The sequence below is a fragment of the Dermacentor silvarum genome, chromosome 8 (assembly GCF_013339745.2).
Source record: "Dermacentor silvarum isolate Dsil-2018 chromosome 8, BIME_Dsil_1.4, whole genome shotgun sequence".
NCBI classification, from domain to species: Eukaryota; Metazoa; Arthropoda; class Arachnida; order Ixodida; family Ixodidae; genus Dermacentor; species Dermacentor silvarum.
Window position 1 is genome coordinate 40,122,208 of NC_051161.1, and position 22,236 is coordinate 40,144,443.

At 46.0% G+C, this 22,236-nt stretch overlaps 1 protein-coding gene across 4 annotated transcripts in view; it reads left to right on the forward strand.

Annotated features, from left to right (window-relative positions):
* LOC119461078 (uncharacterized) overlaps window positions 1-21,904 on the forward strand; it is an 82,527-nt gene extending 60,623 nt beyond the window's left edge. For 2 of the 4 annotated variants that reach the window (XM_049672572.1, XM_049672573.1), the window contains exons 2-5: window positions 9,485-9,576; window positions 12,934-13,315; window positions 18,391-18,435; window positions 19,704-19,843. In XM_049672572.1, coding sequence (XP_049528529.1) covers window positions 9,498-9,576; window positions 12,934-13,310 — 456 coding nt within the window. In that variant the 5' untranslated portion in view covers window positions 9,485-9,497 and the 3' untranslated portion in view covers window positions 13,311-13,315; window positions 18,391-18,435; window positions 19,704-19,843. Of the gene's footprint in view, window positions 1-9,484; window positions 9,577-12,933; window positions 13,316-18,390; window positions 18,436-19,703 lie in introns of all 4 variants that reach the window. The other 2 variants (XM_037722256.2, XM_049672574.1) reach the window with 1 other exon arrangement.
* The last annotated feature ends 332 nt before the right edge of the window (window positions 21,905-22,236 follow it).

The window sequence follows — 22,236 nt, forward strand, 5'->3', positions numbered from 1 at the left end:
GTTCCGCATTCGTAGCGGATGTGTGATGGTGTGACAAAATATGTTTTGTGTGTTGCAATAACCAAGTGTTGGGTTAGAGACCTTAGTGTTTATGTGACGACACGCGTTGATATAAAGACGAGCTTTAAGGAACGTCTGCATTAGCCCCTCTTTCTTAAGGACAGGTAATTCAACATCTTATATTCTGGCAGTTTCATATATTCCTGCAGCCGAGAATGTTCATTTGGGTCATTTTATATCCCAAGGATGTTGCAATACGTCCTGCATACTTGGAATTCATCAGAAGTGCCATCGTGCTTGTAATGTTCGCTTTTTGCATGTGAGTTAACTTGGGCCACACGGCGGCAAAACAAAATACATTAAGACTCGAAAGTCACTTCATCACATTTTTATTAGTAAGCCTTAAACTACATCCCGCACATCCCTAGCACTACATCATTCGGCATCTCTTCGTGGGTTGTACTGAAGCTACGAAATGGACTGACCACATGCATATAAAGGTCAACTAGCAACGCCGTTAAACTAGCAACGCCGTGAATTGGAGACGTTAAATCGCATTTCGCTTTGACATTACGAGGACAGACGTTCGTAAAGTGTGGCGTAAAGTCAACTCGTTGGTTTTGAGGAGCGGAGAAACATACGGAGAAAAAACAACAACCACAAAGAAATGGGGGAGCTGCGCATTTATTTGCCACGTGCCCTACGCCGTGGCGTGTCCAACGCAGGCAGAGGATCCTTGCATGTGTATATCCTAGCGTGTCTATGTAACGCTGTGCCCACCAACGCGAAGTGCCGCAGTCTCGCGGATTATAAGCCGGCAGCTTCTTCCCATCCCCCACCGCGAGAGGTCTCTGCGCACCGTTTCGTGTACTGCCAAGCTTTCGTGCCCCTAACCCGAATGCCTCATTATCCAGGGGTCTCGGAAGCAAGGCCGCCGTCTCGTAAATGGCCTTCAGGATTTCAGACCTACGTACGGCTTGCCCCCCCCCCCCCCCCCCCCTCCCTCCAAACCGCGCCCGTAGACTTCATGTGTGTTTCTGCGGTCGCCCGAAGCGGCCGTCGCGAAAACCCGCAACGCGTTCGCCCGAGAGAAGATCCGCTTAATTACATCTGAATGCCGCTCGCCGGCGGCCCTGTGCAAGTGGAGGCAATCTTCTAAGGCTTCACGCGAACCGTTTGCCGTCGAGGATGCCACGGGTCGGGAAAAAAAAAGGCGCGATATGCGCATCTCGCACGTGTAGCGTCGTTGCCAATGAAGCGGCTTGAGAACCGCGTGTCCAATGGAGGGCGAGCTGGCCGGAGGAAAGTCGCAGGAATTAACGGCGGCGTCGAGTTCAGACGGCTTTTGCGGGCTCTGTTTACCGCAGGAGGAGGTGGCGTAGAACAGCGCGAGACCGTATAGTCCGAGACGTGTGGGTGAGGGTAAGGGGGTGCTGCGCGCAGAAAGAGAGAGAAAGAGCAATAGAGAGAAGAGTATATGGCTGTCACTAGTTCCAACAGCCAACTGGAACGGCATAATGTACCGACAAGTATACGTCATAGCACTAAAACACACTACCGCTCTAGCAGCCGGAAGTGCGTGTTAATATTATAATAGGAGAGGAAAACGCGACAATACTCAGTCTGAGGTATAAGAAGCGATGAAATAATGATGGTATTCGCGATGAAACAGCTGTAGCCCAAGAAAGAGTGCTGGTAATATGAAGGAACATTAACGTTTATTGAAATACTATAAGTGATTTTTTTATCTATTTATCATTATTATATTATTTATTTATTTATTTGCGAGCTCGGCTTTTTATTTTCTTTATGTTTTGAATCCATGCTTAAGCTTTTAATACCAAATATCGCGAGAAATGATCATGCCGCAAGAGAGGTTTGCTATTGAAAAAAATTGGTGCTGATCGCGCTGACTGCAGCTTTTCAATACTACGATAAAAAAAAATTGTGTTGATGCAGCATGTCACGTACGTACGGCCAACCTTTCATGTTTACTAACGGTGACGACAGAAGTAGTGAGACGTGCATCCCTTGAACGGGTTGTGTGTTGTTCGAAAGCTTTCTTTGCTGAAGGCGAAGACAACAAATGCAGAGAAAATGAAAATAATTGTTAAATGACATCGCGGCCATAAATCTCTTACAGCAGGCTTATCTCCTGGCACTCATTCTATACCTCATGCCGTACAGTTTAAGGTCACCAGTAAGCGGAAAGCGATAAAATCATAAAGAGAAATACTAAATAGAAGGAAGAAAGGCAGGGAGGTTAACCAGACGCACGTACGGTTTGCTACATCGACAGACCAGCTCAACCTGGTCAACCGAGCGAGAAGGGCAGCTAGGGCCTCTTGGACTCCTGGATTGAGGGGACCACCCACATCTATCTATCTATCTATCTATCTATCTATCTATCTATCTATCTATCTATCTATCTATCTATCTATCTATCTATCTATCTATCTATCTATCTATCTATCTATCTATCTATCTATCTATCTATCTATCTATCTATCTATCTATCTTATCTATCTATCTATCTATCTATCTATCTATCTATCTATCTATCTATCTATCTATCTATCTATCTATCTATCTATCTATCAGTAAAGAGCACTAGTTGCTCGCACGCTTGAATGTGCGCACCAGATCCACAAATGGTCGCAGAGACCTGTAGACTTGAAGTACTGCAGTGACGCTCCCGTTGCTTTCACCGCAGGGTCATGGTCTGAGGACCTTCGCTTCCGAAAATGGTCCCGTGACAGTCAACAGGTTAGGAAAGCATGTGTAGTTATCGAATGCACGGTAATTGAACACGCCGTTTCAATTTACCCTAGTGACAAGGCGGTGAATTGCCCTCACGGGCACTGCCAATAACGACACAGTTTGTAATTTAGTGCGTTTTGAGGCGCGAGGTGGAAGCTTCTGCGTTGTGCTTATCTCAAGAGTTCAAGCCCTATACAGCGTTCGCGCTGTACAGCGCGAACGTGCCAAAATGTATGCATGAGGCTAAGCACAGCCAATAACGACACAGTTTGTATTTACAGCGGCCTAGAGCCGTCCCCTTCCTTAAAATAAAGGCTTTATCCATTCATTCATTTTAGTGCGTTTTGAGCCGCGAGGTGCATGGACGCTTCTGCGTTGTGCTTATTTCAAGAGTTCAAGCCCTATATACATCGTTCGCGAGAGAAATCCGCCAGCTTCGTTTCGTTAAAAAAAATTCATAAATTGACAAAAAAAAAAGAAGCTCGGCTGCGCATTTACGTGAGAGCAACGCGCTCGATGAATCTGCGTGGAAGCGTTTGCCGTAGAACGCTGTCAGCAATCAACAGAACGCACGCGACATTCCGTGCTCATGGGCATTCGCCTTCGACGGTTTTTTATGTACCCTCGTCTACAATTTATCGTTGTTGTTTTTCTCTCTATAGATCCGCAGCCGCTAGTTTTCAAGTTCTCATAGAAGAGATGGCGCAGTCTGCACACTTAAGTCTACCTAGAGTTCCAGCATACAACAACTCAGCGTCTCAAGCTCATGGTTCTCGTGCAACCAGTAAAATGAGGGCCTAGTGCAGCTTTAATATCCGGATCTACATCTCTAAATCTGTTATTGCCTTAAGTATCATCATCATCATAAGCCTATATTTATGTCCACTGCAGCACGAAGGCCTCTCCCTGCGATCTCCAATTACCCCTGTCTTGCGCTAGCCGATTCCAACTTGGGTCTGCAAATTTCCTAACTTCATGACCCCACCTAGTTTTATTTTCTGCCGTCCTCGACTGGCGTTAAGTATATGCCGCGGTTTCTCTTGTTGCGTCATATGCGACAATGACAACTTGTTGCTTAGCATCCGTTTTCCTGGTTCGTGTCTGGGCCTAAGAGGTCGCATCCCAACGGAGCAGATTAAAATAAAATAAGAAAAGAATGCTTGTGCTTTCGCGTCTTGGGTTCACGTTAAAGGACATCAAGTGGTCGACACTAGTCTCAAGTCCTCCACTACAGCGTCTCTCATAGCCGGTGTGCTACTTTGCGACTTCCACTGATCTATCTATCTATCTATCTATCTATCTATCTATCTATCTATCTATCTATCTATCTATCTATCTATCTATCTATCTATCTATCTATCTATCTATCTATCTATCTATCTATCTATCTATCTATCTATCTATCTATCTATCTATCTATCTATCTATCTAATCATATTGTCTAAAGCGGCTGAAGACCTGATCTTAACGCGCTGTTGCATTTCAAGGGCTCACAAAAGTTCACGTCAGGACCCCCGTACGAGTTGCCACATCACTCGATCTAATTTGAAAATAGAGAGGAGAGCTTTTGATGAGATGCAAAACAGCTCTGCTGAGTACGAAGAAGTTGTGTCACTTGTGCGCGGTTCTGCATCAGTCCCTGAAAAAATGCATTCCGACGGCCACTCGGTCACCTTCTGTTTTCGTGCTTAGCCATGCAGGTACGTCATGCCTGGTCGCTTCCAATCGACGTCGCCCCGTGACTCAATTTGCGACACCGTCAAACACTGCAGGCCGGCGCTTCTGTACCGGACAGCATGGTTGTGTCGCGTGCAATCTCGCGTAGTACTGCAAGGGTGCACACCTAAACGGTCTACTGTGAATCTATGGCATTGGCCTGGAGACGCGCTTAGCGTGGCAGTTTCCGAAAGAAAAGAAAAGAAAGAAAGAAAGAAAGAAAGAAAGAAAGAAAGAAAGAAAGAAAGAAAGAAAGAAAGAAAGAAAGAAAGAAAGAAAGAAAGAAAGAAAGAAAGAAAGAGAAAGACGTGCTATACAGCCTCAGCCTCAAAAAAGATGCACATGCGTACCACTACTCGAAAGAAATAGATTTTGCCGTTTAGTGTTTTGTTTGACCACCAGGCTTTCGTTCGCACATTGATGGAAACAAGGACTCAGCACTCCGGTACCCCGGGAAAACCAACGCCTGCGACAGGATTGAAGAATGCGAGAGAAAATAAAGGGAAACATTGTAACGCGTCTCATCGCCTAAACGCTTCTTGAGGGAGCGCCTGCCGCCCAAACGTTCTGGACAACGTAACAAGCCTCGCAATCAAGCAATGAAAGGAGCAGAAAGTCGAAGAAAAAAAATACCGAATACGAGAGAACATGACAGCAGGGTTGCCTCCTTCTGGGCGCAATCCAAGCTTTCGCAGGGGTGCTTCGGACGTTATGTCGCGTGTCTTCGCGGCCAGCGAGGGGCCGAGCAACACTTTCTGCAACGTTTCTCCGTGAACCCTTCGGAGCGGCACACCGTTTATCCGTTACCGCCTCTCTTCTTCGCTGTTTACTATTTTTGTGCTGCCGAAGCACGCGTTCATTAAGAGGAGTGGTGATAAATCAACCTTGATCGAGCTTGTGAGGTGAGAACAGTAGCCTGGTGGCGCCTGCTTCCGTTCATTATCTCGCTCAAGCCCGAGATACTCGGCCCAGTTAGACAGCGTAACTCCTGGCGAATGTCTTTAATCGGAAGCGTCGGACATCGTCGGCGCCTCCTCCGAAACATCCCCGCCTTGTAAAGATAAGCCGTGTCATTCTTGCCTTGGCCGCTCCATGTGGATGTTGCTTCAGCTGAAGCTCGGCGGACGATGCTGCACGTCACCTCGGTTCGTCGTGGACACTTTCTGCGCAGTCTTGTCGTTTATGCCTCCATTTGATTGTCTGCGCTCCCTTGACTTTTCCTCGAATAAGATTTAGCGAGCTGTTCTAAGAAATAATTTGTTAATAAGTGCTGTTTGTCGTTCGCCGTCCGCCTTCGCTAATTAATATGGTCAAAATCACTGTTGACTGACATCTATACTATTACAAACAGTTCCAACTTGTGGGTTACCTCCCGAGCGATTTTGCTTCAGTGCTTTTGTTTTGCATTGTAAAGTTACCGAGCTCAAGTAAAACGCATTCATCTCTTACCTTATTTTGTGGTCGCGTTCCGAGCGTGCAGATTATAAGACGGATAAAACCTCAGATGATAATCTTTGCGAGCTAGTGCCTTCTTCACAGAGGCTTCTTCTATCCTACGCTAAAATGTAACCTTTCGAGAGAAAGACAGAGAAAGGGCGGAGAGAGCTGCCAAACGGAGGTGACATTGTTCGCCTAATGACAGCTCCTATCAGATGCACTCAGCTATCCACCGCATGTGGGAGGACCAAAGGAGCTTTGCCAAAAACGAAGCTTCTATTTATTTCACCTTCCTGCGCTCCGCACTCGATTGATGATAAATGGCTTCTGGCTGGTTTACTTCGGTGCGCCATTCATTTTTCATGTCTTCAGACGCGCCCTCGGATAAAGAGAAACATCCAAGTTCAAAACCCACGTGCTGATGATAACGACAAAGCTGTTTGCTGCTTATTTTTTTAAATGAGCCGGAGCCTTTCAGAGACACAAAAACCTGAGAAAGCATGCGACACCGCGTTTTCATGGATGCAGATTGCTGAAGGGCTTTGGTTTCTCCCACACACATAGTACCTACCAACCGCAGTTTTGCTTGCCGAAACAGAAATAAGAGAAGATTCGGGAGTTCGATGCATACGGTGAGAAAATTACTCCTGAGGGTGTTCTTTGTGTATGTATAGCCGCATCTGGAGCACACAATGCCGTGACAGCAACAGCGGCGGCCGGTTCTATGATGCCGGTGAGGGAATTCCCGGAGTGTCGGTGATGGTGCTATAGGGTGCTGAGAGGATCGGGGGTCGCAGTGGGTCGTTACGAAATCCGTGCTGGCAACAGAGCGCGACCCATTAGCAGTGCGAGAAAGTATGCGGATAGGTGCTGGGCTTTACCGAAATGACAAGATCGAAGAAAAATGAACCATTCGAAGGTTCAAAGTAATGCAATTCTTGGAAGTATTATCTTGGGATATATATTAGGCACCGATTCACGCGAACGGGGTTTCTTTAATGTCCTCCTGAACATAATTTAGTCTGGATACGCATATACCCCCCACTACTGCTTCAATGCCCTCAGTCTAACTATTGATGTCGATGTATTCGAAAGACGAACAGCAGCTGGTGGTGAAGCGAAGTTAAGAAAAATCCCAGAAAACTGAGAGATAGGTTCGGCAACCTTATTCTATTTTTCAGGTGTTATGCTGCCATTAAAAAAATTCCATATTGAGTTACTGAGAATTAGCACTGGAAGGTCGCACGATTAACAGCTTACTTTACCATTCTGCTGTGGCAAAACGCTTTTGTGGCTAGCTGCTTTTGGGATATGTTTAAAACAGGCTTCTTCCCGCGGTTTCAAGTTTCAAATTATTGTGTAGCAGACAGCAGAGACTGCAGGAAACCACTTGAACACAAGAGAAAAACTGCAGCCTGGCGTAATTAACAGAATTGGGGGTCAAGAACTGTCGCTTTTGTACGGTTTGTGCAAGCGCTATCATAGAGTAAAAATATGTGCTTTGTGGCGAACGTTGCTTGAAACATTCTCGAATAAAGATGAAATGATGTTTCTCATGGTGAGTTGTGTAATGACAGTCGGCGGTTTTGGAATGGGTGTAAATTAAATTAGACCATGATTTAATTGTGAGAAACGCGGCAGTGGGGGACTCAGGATCAGCTTTGACCCTGGGGTTCTTTAGCGTGCACCGAATCACGGTACACGGGCGTTTTTGCACTTCGCCCGCATAGAAATGCGGCCGCCGCGGCCGGAATTTGACCCCGCGACCTCGGGCTTAGCAGCGCAACGCCAAAGCCGCTAAGCCACCACGGCAGTTTTGGAATGGCTTTCATCACTAGCTGTAGTGCTCGTATACTACGTCTTTGTGTAATCTGGCGTCTGCGCAAGGTCTTCCTCTTTCTCTTTCCATTCTCTTTCCTCCGTTCCAAGCGGCTGGGTGTGGTATCCTTGTCAGGACACAATAGCTATCCTACTTTTTTTTTTATCTTTGTGTGGTGTTTATATTGGGACTAGGATCACACGCACGTCGAAAGGATAAACGAGGGTATTTACAATCTGTTGTATACAGGGTGTCCCAGCAATCACGCAGCACGAAAAAAATAAGAGGAATGGCGTTACACGAAGCCAACCTAGTGCGTATTGTTTCCAGTACAGTGGAGTAGCCGCCAGTAATTTTTTCGTTAGTGAGATTTAATTAATAAATTGTAATTAATTATCTAACTCGAGAAGTACTGTCCTTATTATCAATGTGTCAATGAGAAAGTTGTAGGGCAACATGAAAACTCTCGATACAGCTTTCTATTGCTCAATGCGTGCTACATAAATGTGTTTTTCCGAGTGTGAAAGAAGTCCGCGAATACACGCAGAAGTGCCGCCGAGCGGCCAGCTCGGCGGCACTTCTGCGTGTATTCGCGGACTTCTTTCATGCTCGGAAAAACACATTTATGTAGCACGCTATTGAGCAACAGAAAGCTGTATCGGGAGTTTTTCATGTTGCTCTACAACTTTCTCATTGACACATTGATAATAGGACAGTACTTCTCGAGTTAGATAATTAATTACAATTAATTAATTAAATCTCAGTAACGAAAAAAATACTGGCGGCTACTCCACTGTACTAGGAAACAATACGCACTAGGTTTGCTTCGCGTAATGCCGTTCCTCTTTTTTTTAATCGTGCTGCGTGATAGCTGGGACACCCTGTATACAAGACTGCCAAAACAGTATGGACGATTAGCAGCTCGCGTCCGCGTTTCATTCGCAACCTTGTCTTCGTGCTGCAAAGTGCGGCTGCACCGATCGTCACGTTCGGGCGCAAACGCCTCGAAACAACATGTTTCTACGAAATATTATTATTAATAATCAAGGGCATGGCGTGCTGCATTGTCCGGAGCGGGACGGCCAAATCAATGTATTGTCGCTGTACGACGTCACGCATAATACATGTTACATATAGGTACCGTATGGAATGGAATGTCGGCGTTCGTCTAAATTAAGCATGGATCTAGAAAGGAAGTTCCTATTTGATTTATCAGTGTTCCTGCGATTCTATTGGTCGAATTATTCACCCCCACTCTGCCACGTACTAACCTTCTGTGTTAACTCAATTTGATGAGCAAGAGCAACCGCCGCAGTCAGGCACTGGTCCTGGATTCGATTCCTCGACCAAGGCGAATTTCTCCACGTCTCCCAAAGTCTATTTCCGAAGAAAACCGCGCGGGTTTCCGTTGCTGATTAGTGCTGTATTCAACTGTATGCCATCTTTGTCTTCCATGAATCTACTTCAACCCGGCGGTTTCTCATTGGTCAATCAGTAGTATTATGGAGTACTCATTGTACTTAGATAAACTTGCTCTATAAAACTGTGCCGTGATGATTCGTCTTCTTTTTGTGTCTTGCCAGGGCCTTTGTTGTAACGATGTACATCTTTGCTTAAGTACCGTTAGCTTTTCTGGAGCAACTAAATTATCGTGGAGGAAGTCAAACTTTCATTTAGAAATTAAGGTATTCTCTTTCCCTCAAACCGTTTCTTTTGAAGTAACACGTCATTATCGCTCTGTTTTCCTCCCAGGCACCTGGTCACCATGAGCTGCCTTCACCTCTTCGCTCTTGTGGTCCTGGCGACGTGCGGATTCTTTTGTGCCGTGCACGCCAACATGGAGGGTAATACGGGAGCTCCGTTATATCCGTTCGCTCCTCCTCACTGCCATCTTTAGCGTGATTCAAAGCGAAAATTTCGCTGTGTGCAAACGCAGTCGCTGTGCGCAGCCAAACCCTTGCCTAAAATTGAATCCCCGTATGCCAGCCTAAATCGCTCTGCCCCAGCTGTTTGTCTGCTAAACTCGCACTGAACTAAATATCGCTAAGCCCAGCTTGCACGAACACTACTCATTGTGAAACGCGTGTCGTCTTCCATCGTCGCTTGCGATTATGCCAGCAGCTGCACATACGACGTCATACGCCAGTAATTTGAGCTTTGCATGCCGTTCTCGGCTTAAAAAGTACGACAGTTGTCGTTTATGTCTTATAAACATTGCCGTGGCATCAAACTTAAACATGGAGTTGTGTTGGTGCAATGGGCCAGTGATGCCCTAAAACAGTGTCTAACTACCTCTTCCTCCCTGTGCTCAAGCTCATATAAACTATATCTAAACCCTGCATAACAACAGCCACTTCAGGGCTAAACTGCTGAAGAAGTTGTCGCATTTGTGCAATAGAAAAAGGGCAAGGGTGGTGAGCAAACCCGGACTATGCGCTAACCAGGTAACAACATTTTTTCCGATCAATATTTTTACTGTCGAAGGTGAATGCGCCTTTTGGTTGTAGCCATCGTTAGCTATTATGTGCTTGTATAGTAAAATCAACCGGAGATGATAATCCCTCTCCATTTCACATAGGTATAGCTGTATGTCGCTCTAAGTTTGCCTCCGTTAGCTCGTAGCTGTGCACTGATCTATCCTCAGCGCTACTTATCGCCGCGGGTTGCAAAGAATTGCTTAGCAACGAGAGTAACTATAGTTGCAGCTGGTACAGGAATAGCTCGATCGCACATTACAATTACCGTCGTGAAGCGGCTACCAAATTATGTGCTCGGCAATGCTGTCTCCGTGGAGTTGACGCTGGCTGGCCAGGACACATCTCCATAGGAATCTGCGTCTATTTTTCTCTTTTTTCTAAAACATATAGAAATTCCCACACATGCAGTATATTATGCGGATCGTCTGCACTTCGGTTGTAGTTTCTACGATATATGCCAACAGAAGGCTCCGTCTCCCTTCCTGTACACTCCCCAGAAGAAAACAAAAACAAAAAGAGTCATTTGCGTGTGCTTGACCTGTTGGAACGTGCCGCAGCATCTACGCAAGCGAAACCCCCAACAGTAAATTTTAAGACGTGGTAGCAAGGTAGCTATGCCGAGGACAAGTGCGAAATTCGCCGACCTTGATTAAACAGACGCCAAGTCGCCCGTATAAGCAGCAGTCGAGATAACATGCCTAAGACCTTTCGCTTACGCTCGAGCACGGACGCTGTAAAGGCGCTCGATTACGCAAGAGACCAATCTCCGCAACTCTCACGTGGCAGTCGTTGGAATGTTCGCTCTCGCGGCGGCAAAGCCGTGATTGCGTTTCGGACGGGAAGGTCAAGTCGATGGCTGATGGGGGGACCGCGGTATATATGTCACACACTTTCGCACTGTCACCGGGAATTTCGTCCGCGACGCACAGATAGACAGAGAGGGAACGAAAGAGCGCATGGACCGCGCGCAATGGGATTTGCGATAACGCTCACCCGACTTTCGCCGTAGTAGTAGAGCTAGGTTCTCGCACTCAACCGCGCACGCTAATGGTGCTGCAGCCTCGGCTGCTTCCAACGCGGAGAGCTCCCCCAACGTAGAAGCGTATCTTTCCCCCCATCAGCGCAATAATGAAGCAATCAACGCGCCCCGCGCGAATATTCGCATTAATATCGGCCTCGCGCCATCGCACCCTCCGGCATTGTGCCATCCAGTATGACATCAGCTGCTGATGTTCAAAAAAAAAAAAAAAAAAAAGTCGCTCCCCACGGGAAAGCTATCTGCGCGTTTTCTCCACACCTATGGTGGCCTGACGCAGGTATTGTTGGCTGCATGTCTTTTTATGGATGATACTGAGCTCTGAAAGAGAGGACTTCAGCAGTGGCTTTTCTTTCGTTGTCCTGCTCGCACACGATTCTATTGAACTGTGAGTCCTCGCTCTCTCATCATAATTTCGACGCTCTATGAATCTTGTTTCTTTATAACAGTCGTCGACCAAAGAATATCGCTGGAGCCAACATTTCGACAAGGGAAGTTGGCTCCTCAGGCAGCAACTGCTAACCTTAGCAGCGTTTTTGTGAGCGCGTAGCTCAATCTCTCCCACTCTAAATGGGGAATGATGAGGAGAACAAGCTCGTTCGTTGAGTAGGGTGAGGGAAGTGTAAGTGTTAAATAAAGGTGCACGTGTGTGGATTAGCTATTATAGAGATGAAAGAGGTAGGAATACTGCTGTTCGTTCAACCAAGAAGCAAGGGTGACAAAAAAAAAAAAAGAAAGGATCTACACAGGTGTAAGCAGGCTTGTTTCTGCCCTGTGCCTTCTGAACTCCTGTCCTGCTTGTCTCCTGAGTCACATATACGCGTCGCTGTAGAATAATGAGCGCGCACACGGCATTGCTGTGTGACGCTAATATTTCCGCGTGATTTTGAGAGACCCTAGCCAGCCAGCAACAACGTCCAGAGTTAATACGTACGTAGCAGAATTACCGAAGGACACTCAAGCTCTGGCCGCAGCCTAACCTGTGCGGACTAGCTTCCAGGTCATAGATACATGTCGTAGTCACGGCGCGTAGTAAACGCCGGGATGCATACAAGGAAAATACTGCACGATGAATGAGGCTATGAGCGATAACGTCAAGTTGATTACATAGCGTAGGAAGGGTTGGAATGCGGGTGGGGTTAACAGGAGCATCGGGCATAAATGTGAGTTTGCAGACGCGCTGCAGACAGACAGGCTACGGCGTAGATTGGGTCGCCGACGCCTCACCTGTACCTGTTTCGGGAAAGATGCCAACAAAAGAGACATAGCTTTCTTGCCGAGACCTTCTAGCGTGTGGCGCAAATTAACGAAAAGGAATTAATTCTGCTTGCAAAACAGTACGAAAGGAAGGAACAACAGAAACTCATCAAGCATTGCGTAGTATATTCAGGTGCATAAAAGATTTCAATATTGCGCGATACAGCGTTCGTAAGTGCGTCAGCGTTCTATTTTGCAAATCTTGTCGCACCCCAGAGCACTTACTTGCCCTGCAAACGTGCGCAAGTCCGGCTACAATAACCACTAATCGCAGTAGTCAAGACAGCTGCTGCTTCTTTCTTTCTCTCTCTCTTTTTCGGCCTTTGATTTGCCGATGCCAGGTAAGGCTTCCTATACGTGTAAAATCCCGTCGCTTTCCAACAAGAGCTGTACGCGGCGTGGCCGCGCGTTCTGCCCGCGCTTCGACGCAGCTAAGCGCATGGGATCCGAGTTTCTGGGCAAGCGGTCGCCGTCCTCCCGGCTGGACGTCGCCGACGTGCTGCCAGGAGGCTTCTGGGAGGAAGAGCTGGCCGCGAGGTCGCCCGCCGCCGCGCTGCGAGCGGCCAGGCTGCTGCGCGCCGCGGCCGGCGTCAACCGCTTCGGCGGCGGCGGCGCTTACGACAACGACGATGACGACGACCTCGACCTGGCCATGGCGGCGGCCGCGGCCGCGGCCAAGCAGAAGCGAATCGGCTCCGAGTTCCTGGGCAAGCGTTCCTCGACCTCCGACCTGCTGCCCAAGCGCATGGGTTCCGAGTTCCTCGGGCGGAGGAAACGTGACGCGTTCCACTCTTCGCCGGACGCGTAAACGAGGTACACCGTCTAAACCGTGTCCTCTGAGATGGCTGGCGAGAGGTGCAGTTGTGTGGGCCGCGCCAGCCGTCTCGGAGGTCATGCCTAAACTATGCCTAAACCGAGGCCTCCGAGTGTGGCGTCGAGCAGGTCTCCCCGCGGCGGTCCCGTACATCGCGTTTCCAGGCGTCCAATCCAGTCGAGCGTAATCGCACTGGCTGCGACATGTATGATGATGATGATGACATAGATGGTGATGCGCATCCTCTTTGATACGAAGCGGTGGCACGCAGCATCCAACCTTGATCATTTTATCTTTCTAGTGTTATCTTAATCTCCAAACACTTTATACACTAAACTATTCAACTGCTTCGGCGGAAAGCGCGCCTGGTGGCGTACGATTTACCAAGCGATAGAATGATGGCGCAGTGTTGCAGGTCGCATGGAACACATTCTGCCACGTATGCAATATAGATGCCGTGAACATTTGTCCCCCTTGCGAGCAGGAGCGGTGGAATTGTCGATGCTTCGATAGCGAGCGCTACGGTTTCGAAATTTTGCGGCTACGTAGGGGACCGCATGCGCGAAAGCCTGCATTTCGTCGCTCTCGGAGGCCATTCCTGGAGGAAAAATTCCTGGAGGAAAAGCTGGCGCCGGTGCCTCAGGGAACCACCAGCACAATGGTTCAAGCAGAACACAAGTTATAGATGGTGTTGCATTGTTTAATTAATCTGCTTCTATTCTGCAGTATCCTTTCAGAGTGAACATCAAATTATTTTTCATGACTACTTCTTTACGCAGCAACAACTATCTAACCTGATACCATACTGTTCTTGGTCCTCTTGAGAGAGTAAATTAGTTTAACATGCTAGCAAGTAATTTTCTGGGGTAAATGCTATACTCTCTAAATGCAGCTCCTATTTCGTCGCACAGTCAAAGTAACTATAACACTTAGAGCCCCAGACAGTTGATCGCAAATCGAATAATTACTCAAGCTTAAACGTTTAGTTGTTCGAAGAAACGGAATGATACTCATGACGTAACTACACCAAAAAGTACTGGTAGAAGACGCCACACCTACGCTTTTAAAGTGGGTCGAATAACATTAACTTGCTTCCCACGAATCGCACGGTGGCCCTGCGACCACAGTGCCAGTTTTCCCTCCAGCAATACTTGCATGAAACTCCTCCTCTAAACTGTACGACGACTAAAACAAGTCCGGAAGGCAACGCCTTTTGCTTCTGGGCGACGATTAAAAGCATATTTTTCTAACCATACCAGTTGCTGAGCTCCACTTCCACAACCGGTCGTTTTTATTTTTGACGTCCTCGTGTCTGAAGGTTATGTATACGTTTGCGCTATCAGCAAGTAATTACAGCGTTCGAGCATCCGACTATATCAGCTATGTGCATGAGAAAGCCCCTTCGTAAAGCTAAGCTGCAGGCGCTAGCAGAACATGATGATGATGATGATGATGAATAATGATGATGATTTGTATTGGCATACCATTCGAAACGGGGATGGCGACAAATAGCCACCTAGCCTGCCTGGGCTAATCAGATTTTATATACATCTATTGCAGTCTATCACTTGGCCCATATCTCCTTGGTCTTCTCTCTTTGTATTAAAACATATGCCTGTATGCGTGTTCTGCATTTACCTGTCTGTAACGACTCCATCTCTGTCGATCTCTTCCGTGCTTTTGTTTTCCACGAATAATCTAAACGTCGCTTACTTGCACTCGCCTGCAACTACACTTTACGGTCGATAAGGACGACTCAGATCGGTGCACAAGGGATGCGTTCAGCAACTAGCTAGGCGTACTAACGCAAGCGGCACGCCATTTGCGGAACGCATGTTTGTGCGAGTTTGTTGGACTTCGTGTTACCTCCAGCTCAACCAATGAGAGACAAAAAAAAAAAAAAGAAAGAAACGAAATCTCGACACACTCGGGGTACCTCACGCTACACGACTAATGCGATAGCGTTATCAAGATCAGCCAATCAACGTATTTGATTACACAGCCTCTGTGATCGGTCCATGTTTTTCTTTTTATTTGTTTTTTTTTTTTTTAGATTATACAGAACTTTTTTTTTTATGACCGTGGCTGAGAGCGTAATTTTAGTCCTTGAGCTGGATTACTCGAGCCGGCGCACATTACTCGCACGAGAAATCGAAGTGCACAATCGACTAATTAAAAATATATAATTAACTTGGTTACTTGTTTGCATTAAAGCGCATATTGCAATTTACGAATTGTAGACGGTTAACTTGAAAGGCATATCCACTTGAAACGAATTCTAAAATCGCGTGGGTCTCGGGATATGCACCGTGAAACTTGCGGTATAAATGCACTATTATTCCAAATACATTTTTTTTAAATCAAACCTGCCGTTTTATGCATTGAAGCTCGAAAGTATCTGGAACTGCCCATGTATTTCGTCGCACACTTTGGGAATGAATAACTCGAAACTAGTGTCATTATGAAAATTAATTTCAAGTGAATACGCCTTGCAAACCCACCAGCTACAATTCGTAATTGCATTACGTGCCGTAAAGTAATTAATTAAAAACTAAATTTGTAATTTTTGGTAATAATTCAATTATGCATTTAGATTTCCGGTGAAAGTAATATCCGCCTCTTTGAGCAATCCAGTTCAATAACTAAAATTATGCTATCTGCCACAGACATTTTTTTTTATTATTCTGCGTGGTCTGAAAAAAAATGCACCCGGTACAATGCGGTCGCATTAAAAGAAACAAGAAACATAGTGCGCTCATGTTCTCTCTCTATATATTTCTGTTTATATTTCACTTTGCAAAAAAAAATGAATATTTAAATTTGTGACCAGATTTGTGTTGAAGGTTGTTTGTTCTATATATATATATATATATATATATATATATATATATAGTAGTAACTGGATTGTTCAATGGGCCAAGCGTATTTAGGAAAATCAGAAGCACAACTTCGCGGTTATCTTAGGTTTATTACTTGCCCAACAGTTTCGGTCGGTGGACCGACCTTTTTCAAGGGAAAAAGGTCGGTATATATATATAATGCGGCACTGTGGCTGAGCTTGCAATCATAAACGACTCTCTTCTTGCTATTTTGGTGACCATAACTACCCGCCACGCAGCAGAGTAAACTAACAGACCTGTGTCATCCATCTGCACGATTGCGCCCCATTCACTTCTTTCTCCCTGGCGCGGCCATTACGATCACAGTGACGTACTTGTTTTACGTTCCTTAGTCATAAGTAAAACTGCGATGTCTCCATTATTACTTCTGCCATCTGGATGGGAAAGAAAACCGCTCTGGCTCAGAAATATTTCAGACCGTAACATTCATTCGCAAGAATCTTGAAACTGGTTTCCTAGTCTTCTGATATCATGCAGCGCTCTAACGAAGACACAGCTTCCACTGAGGGATGAGTGTTCGCTATGAAGGAACCCATTTTTCCTAATTCAGAAGCGCGCTCCTCCACATTGGGTTTTTTTCTTTTTTTTTTTTTTTTTTTCTTAGCTGATGGCGACTATCGTCATCTATCGAACGAAGACGGACTGCCTGTGCTAGCGCTTCACTTCTTTACGTGGTTTCGTCGCCCGAAGCACGTTTCCCTGCTGTAATGTCTCGTCAACAACACCTTCAACAAGTTGCACCTTATGCAACACATTACCCACCGCGTGCAAGACTATGGATAATTATCTATCTTGTTGGTTGGTATTAAGTGAGAAATTCTTATCGTCCTCTAGGAGGCATTCTCTTTAGTGCCATTATTTGAGTTACTGTATACGACTCCCAAAGGGAAAGCCATATGCAGTAACTCTATTCTATATCTGTGGAGCACACGACTCCTTCCGGGGCCGCGAAGAATTAATTAATTATTTAGATAGATAGATAGATAGATAGATAGATAGATAGATAGATAGATAGATAGATAGATAGATAGATAGATAGATAGATAGATAGATAGATAGATAGATAGATAGATAGATAGATAGATAGATAGATAGATAGATAGATAGATAGATAGATAGATAGATAGATAGATAGATAGATAGATAGATAGATAGATAGATAGATAGATAGATAGATAGATAGATAGATAGATAGATAGATAGCTAGCTAGCTGCACGCCTCTGCGCTAGTCGCTTCTTAGCACCACTGTATACATGTATATGCAACTGCAGGCAGACATACTTGTACAACTTCAACAGAATTCTCTTTTTATTGTTGTTGTGTGAACAGCATAAAAAAAAGAAGTCAGTAATGTTTTTGGCCAATAAGAACTTGTCCACCTAAACTTACTTCGAGTTAGCATTAAACTTGCAATATTTCTTATTACCGCCCTCTACAACTTAATGCGCTTTGACTTTCGCCGAATGACAGCCATAAATTAATGATTTCTCCGCATGAACTGCCAACGATGAAGCCATTGACCCATTCCTTTAAAAACCGCCCGCCAGGCGCATTTTCTGTAACCGCGGATAAAGAACGGAAATAAAAGCAAATGCGCCAGCTGTAATGTCGAGCGCAATTAATCGAAGAAGTGAGACCGTTTTTATGCTTTGCTGCAGACGGGTTGAATCCATATTCGATCGTTGCGGAATTCCGGTTGCACGATCGAGGCTCTCACTGTGCCCTTGTCTAACTGTATTTTTGTTTTTATTTTTCATGGACGAACGATCGGTGATTTAGGCGGCGCAAAGAGTTCATCTCGAGCATTGAAATGAATCAATTGTGCCTAAAACGCTTACGCTTGTGCTGAAGTCTCTTTTAAACACGTGCTCATTAAACTGAAATTTCCCTCTGTTTTATGCTTGCACTTCTACTCTCCCGACTCGCCACAAACAGCCTATCACATCTTTACCTTCTACTTAACTCTCTAAAAGTCACGTCTAAACTCGCCACAAATTTTGTTTTCAACCTCTAAACATTGCCTAAACCGCGACCGCTGGATAAAAAAAAAAAAAAAAAAAAAAACTTTTTTTTTATTTAGCGGCCGTGTCTTAACATTGCCTGTGACCAATCTCTGCATCACTTTTCTATGCACGGTATTTAAATGCATCCGTGTTCTTTTTCTTCCTTCAAGGGGCATAAGACAATTTTGTATGGCTCGGTCAGCACCACCCAACACGTGAGTCTGTGTTCTAAATGTTCCACTTAACCATGTCGCCTAAACATTTAAGACTAAACCGTTATCATCGTTAAATCACCCGCATGGTTCAAACTGTACTCGCGGCTTCATATGTACAAATAATTCTGCAGAAAGTGAACAGTGAAAAAAAAAAATAGCAGCTACCTGCTGCCCACAAAATGTTGCTTATTTATTTATATCCCCACTAGCTTTCATGGCTGGCGCGCTAGTCTAGTGATCCTGACCCTCTCTCGTTTAAACAATACTTCAAATGCATTAGTGGAGCTTACTTGTTAGTGTTCACCTGTCAAATATGCGAAAATGATTATGGAGAGCAAGAAATGCGCGGAACAAACCAAAACACCACATGGTATCAGGGGAAAAGGTATATAACAACAGGTAAGGTCAGTTAACGTAAACACGCATAAATGTCTGGTCACAGCTGCTGATGTACGCTAGTCAAGCTAGTAGGTACGTCAAGAGCAGATTGCCTTCGATTAGAAACTCAGCTTAGGCGTTAGTTGCGATTGCTGACGGATGGGAATCAACACTATAAATGCATTCGTTCACGCTACGTCGAGCTCCATGCAGGCGTATCTTTCCGGCGTGCCGCCTCTCCGGTGCCTGACCTAACAAAGACTACTTTACACGTACACGGTCTCGACTCTTTGTGCGCCTCCTTTGTGACGAGCAGGAAGCATTATTCATCCGTTGATCTATCGTCTTGGGATCCACTCGTAACACCTGCTGCAGCCTGAATTAAAAGGGGGCAAATTCATAATAGTACTTCCGCCGGAATCTTAGGCAATGTTGAATGACCTCGGACAAAGGATGGATGCTCTTAGTATAGGAATAAGGTTCAACTTGGAAACGGCTGATCGCAACTTGTTGCGATAGCAGCACTTCCTTGTTTAACGAAGTTCAGTATCGCAGTGCAGGAAGCTTTAGAAAAGGCATCGCGCCCTTTGGCGGTCGTTGCCACATTCACATTTTGGGAAAGACTTGCGCTTTCACAGCTTCAAGTTTACGCTCGTCAAAGCCGAAGACAATGCTGATTACACAGACAAAAGGCACTCAGCGCTGTCCAGCCATCAAACACCGATAACGGCGCGACTGGCGCCCAACGTTATTGTTTTATTTAGTCGGAAGTGACATACTGGTCGCAAAGCGCCAGTTGTCGCAGCCGTTCTTTTTTTTTTTTTTTTCAGCACGTGTAAGCACGTTGCTCTCTAACTGACGTTCCTTTCGCCCTTTCCCGACACGAGCAGATCCGGACGGCGCACTTAGCAGAAGCCTGCAGCAGCTGTACGCCGGCGACAGCCCGTTCGCGAGGAGCCGTGGCTACGGCCACGACTTGGATTGGATCCTGGGCCACCACAGGGCGAGCAAGCGGCTCTCCGAGTTCCTGGGCGGTCCCGGAAAACGATACTCCGAGTTCCTGGGCGGCCCGGGAAAGCGCTACTCCGAGTTCTTGGGAGGCCCGGGAAAACGCTACTCGGAGTTCCTCGGCGGTCCCGGAAAGCGATCCGTCGCCGATGACGTCATGGCGGCCGCGGCCGAACGCGGTCTGCTCCATTCGTCGTCGGCGGAGCAGCAGGAGTCCGGCACCGCCGCCGGCTCCCTCCGGAAGTGACGTGTCACTGACGCGTGCTCACCTCGAGCCTGAAAGAATTCATGACCGAGCGACCTCTCATCTCCCTTCGTTACAGTTGCACATTTCGTTGTCCTTTCAGGATGAACGCGCTGTGCGCCTTGCACGAAAGAAAATAAATGTCGCAGCCCGATTACGTTGTGAAAACTGCTCTATATGGAGTCAGAAACCTAGTTACCGAGGCTTCATCTCGGCGTGCACTTGGCAGGTGCAGACAAGCTGGCTTCGAATGTGTTTGCTTCGATTGCAACGTTTCGGTCTGGCTGTTTAATTTCAACGTTTCGGTCTGGCTGTTTAAAGGCTGGTATAGCTTTCTATTCGCTTTGCTTTAACTTATTGGATGTGAAAGGTCTCTGTACAATTTGTGCGGCAGCAGCCACAAGCCAAGCGTATCTGCAGCCGTTGATATTGAGTACATAAAATGTGTCTGGTCCTCTATCTCTTTCTCGCCTAATTTGTTACAGAACGTCACACTTGTACCCGAATCGCTGGATGTCTCGAGCCAGGCGTGAGCAGTCGACCTGCGGAATTTTCGTGTGTCGTGGGCTACCCGAAATAAATTTCCTGCTTCTTTTCTTTTCTTCCAATGACTGCCCATGCATATCGGCTACTATCTATACTTCCATGCTCTGCGTTTATCTTCTGTTATCTCAGAACGTTCCAGAAATCAGTTTATGTACGCTTCTCTTTTCTGCGAAGCTACTTTAGGGCAGAGTTATTGTTAATGTCCTGTAATGAGCAGAAAAAAAAGATATTTAATCAGAATTCAAAGGTAAACAAAGCGTGACAGCACGCTGGTTTCTCTGGTTTCGTTTATAAACCCCTGGCTGAAAGCAATAGCACAACAATTACTTTCACGTCCGAAGGTTGAGCACTGCTGTACATCGAGTGACTGTCACTGCTGCTTCAAAAACACTCGTGAAACGTCGTTTTCGTCTCATCGCAAACGACGTAGCAAACACATTCCACTGGCAATACTCAATGGAGCGTGACGTCAGAGGCATCCTCATTAAGCAGACCGGAGCCCGCCGGGGACTTACTTGTTTAAAACATGGTAGATCTGGGTTACACGTGAACAGGCGGAGAAAAAAGAAAAAGAACGCTAGTGCAAATGACGGGCCATAGATTGCGCCGCCGCGTATTATGTCGCAGGTTTCTGGTGTATACTCGCCGGAGATGTGTTGGACGATGCTTTTCAGGGAATCCGCCGAGCGACTTGGAAAATAATGAGAGTGAGATATAAAAAAAATAAAAAATGCAATCAATAACACGGATAAGAACTTAAAGCCGAGATAGATCGCCAGCTATGACGCAACAAACAAAAACTGCGGGTATGATGGCCTTTGACTTTTTTTTCTCTATCTTTTTTAATGTGTCTGTGGCGCCAGAAACCCGCCTCTGTACAGAATGCGTGGCAATTTGGCCAAACAATCATTGATAAAGTGTCAGAAGAGCGGGCGTTGGGGAGAAAAGGTTATATATTTATTATCGGCCCGATGCGTGGAACTAATCGGTTCTTCCCCGTTTGATTTTGTGACATCCCCTTTTGATTCGTTAGAATCCTGCCTTTATCTCTCCGTCGAGATGCAAGTAAACGTGACTCGCGGGTTTGCATTGTATTTCTCTCTCTCTCGGCAACATCAATCAACCTTTGTAATGGCCGGCTGCGCTGCAGCTCTTGCGAACGCTGTCATTGAAGATGCTGAAGAAAACAGTGTGCCGGGCATCACGGCACGTCTATCTTCCCAATTCTTCTCGTTCCGTTTTCTTTTCTTGACGCGGCTTAGAAAAGAAGAAATAAAGAATATTGTTCACTGATTGCTGATCTCTGTCTTACATTTGCATTTTTTTCTGTAATCTTCAGCATCGGCTTTCCGCAAGAAGGCAGTCCAAGCCTTTGGTGAAGTATTAGCGTTGGGCCTTGTCACTACGCTCAGTGTCCGACCATAGCGGTCGCATTCCGATGAAACTGTCCGAGTTGCTGCATGGTTCTAATAACAAACGTATAAATGTAAGCGAGCTCACTTGTTTTAGTTGATGGAGCTAACACCTTAATTAATACTAATTTGATAAAAATTAAACAAGAGTTCTTCATGTAAGGCACCATCCACAGACCACTTGCAGCTTATGAATATCCAAGCGTATCTGCC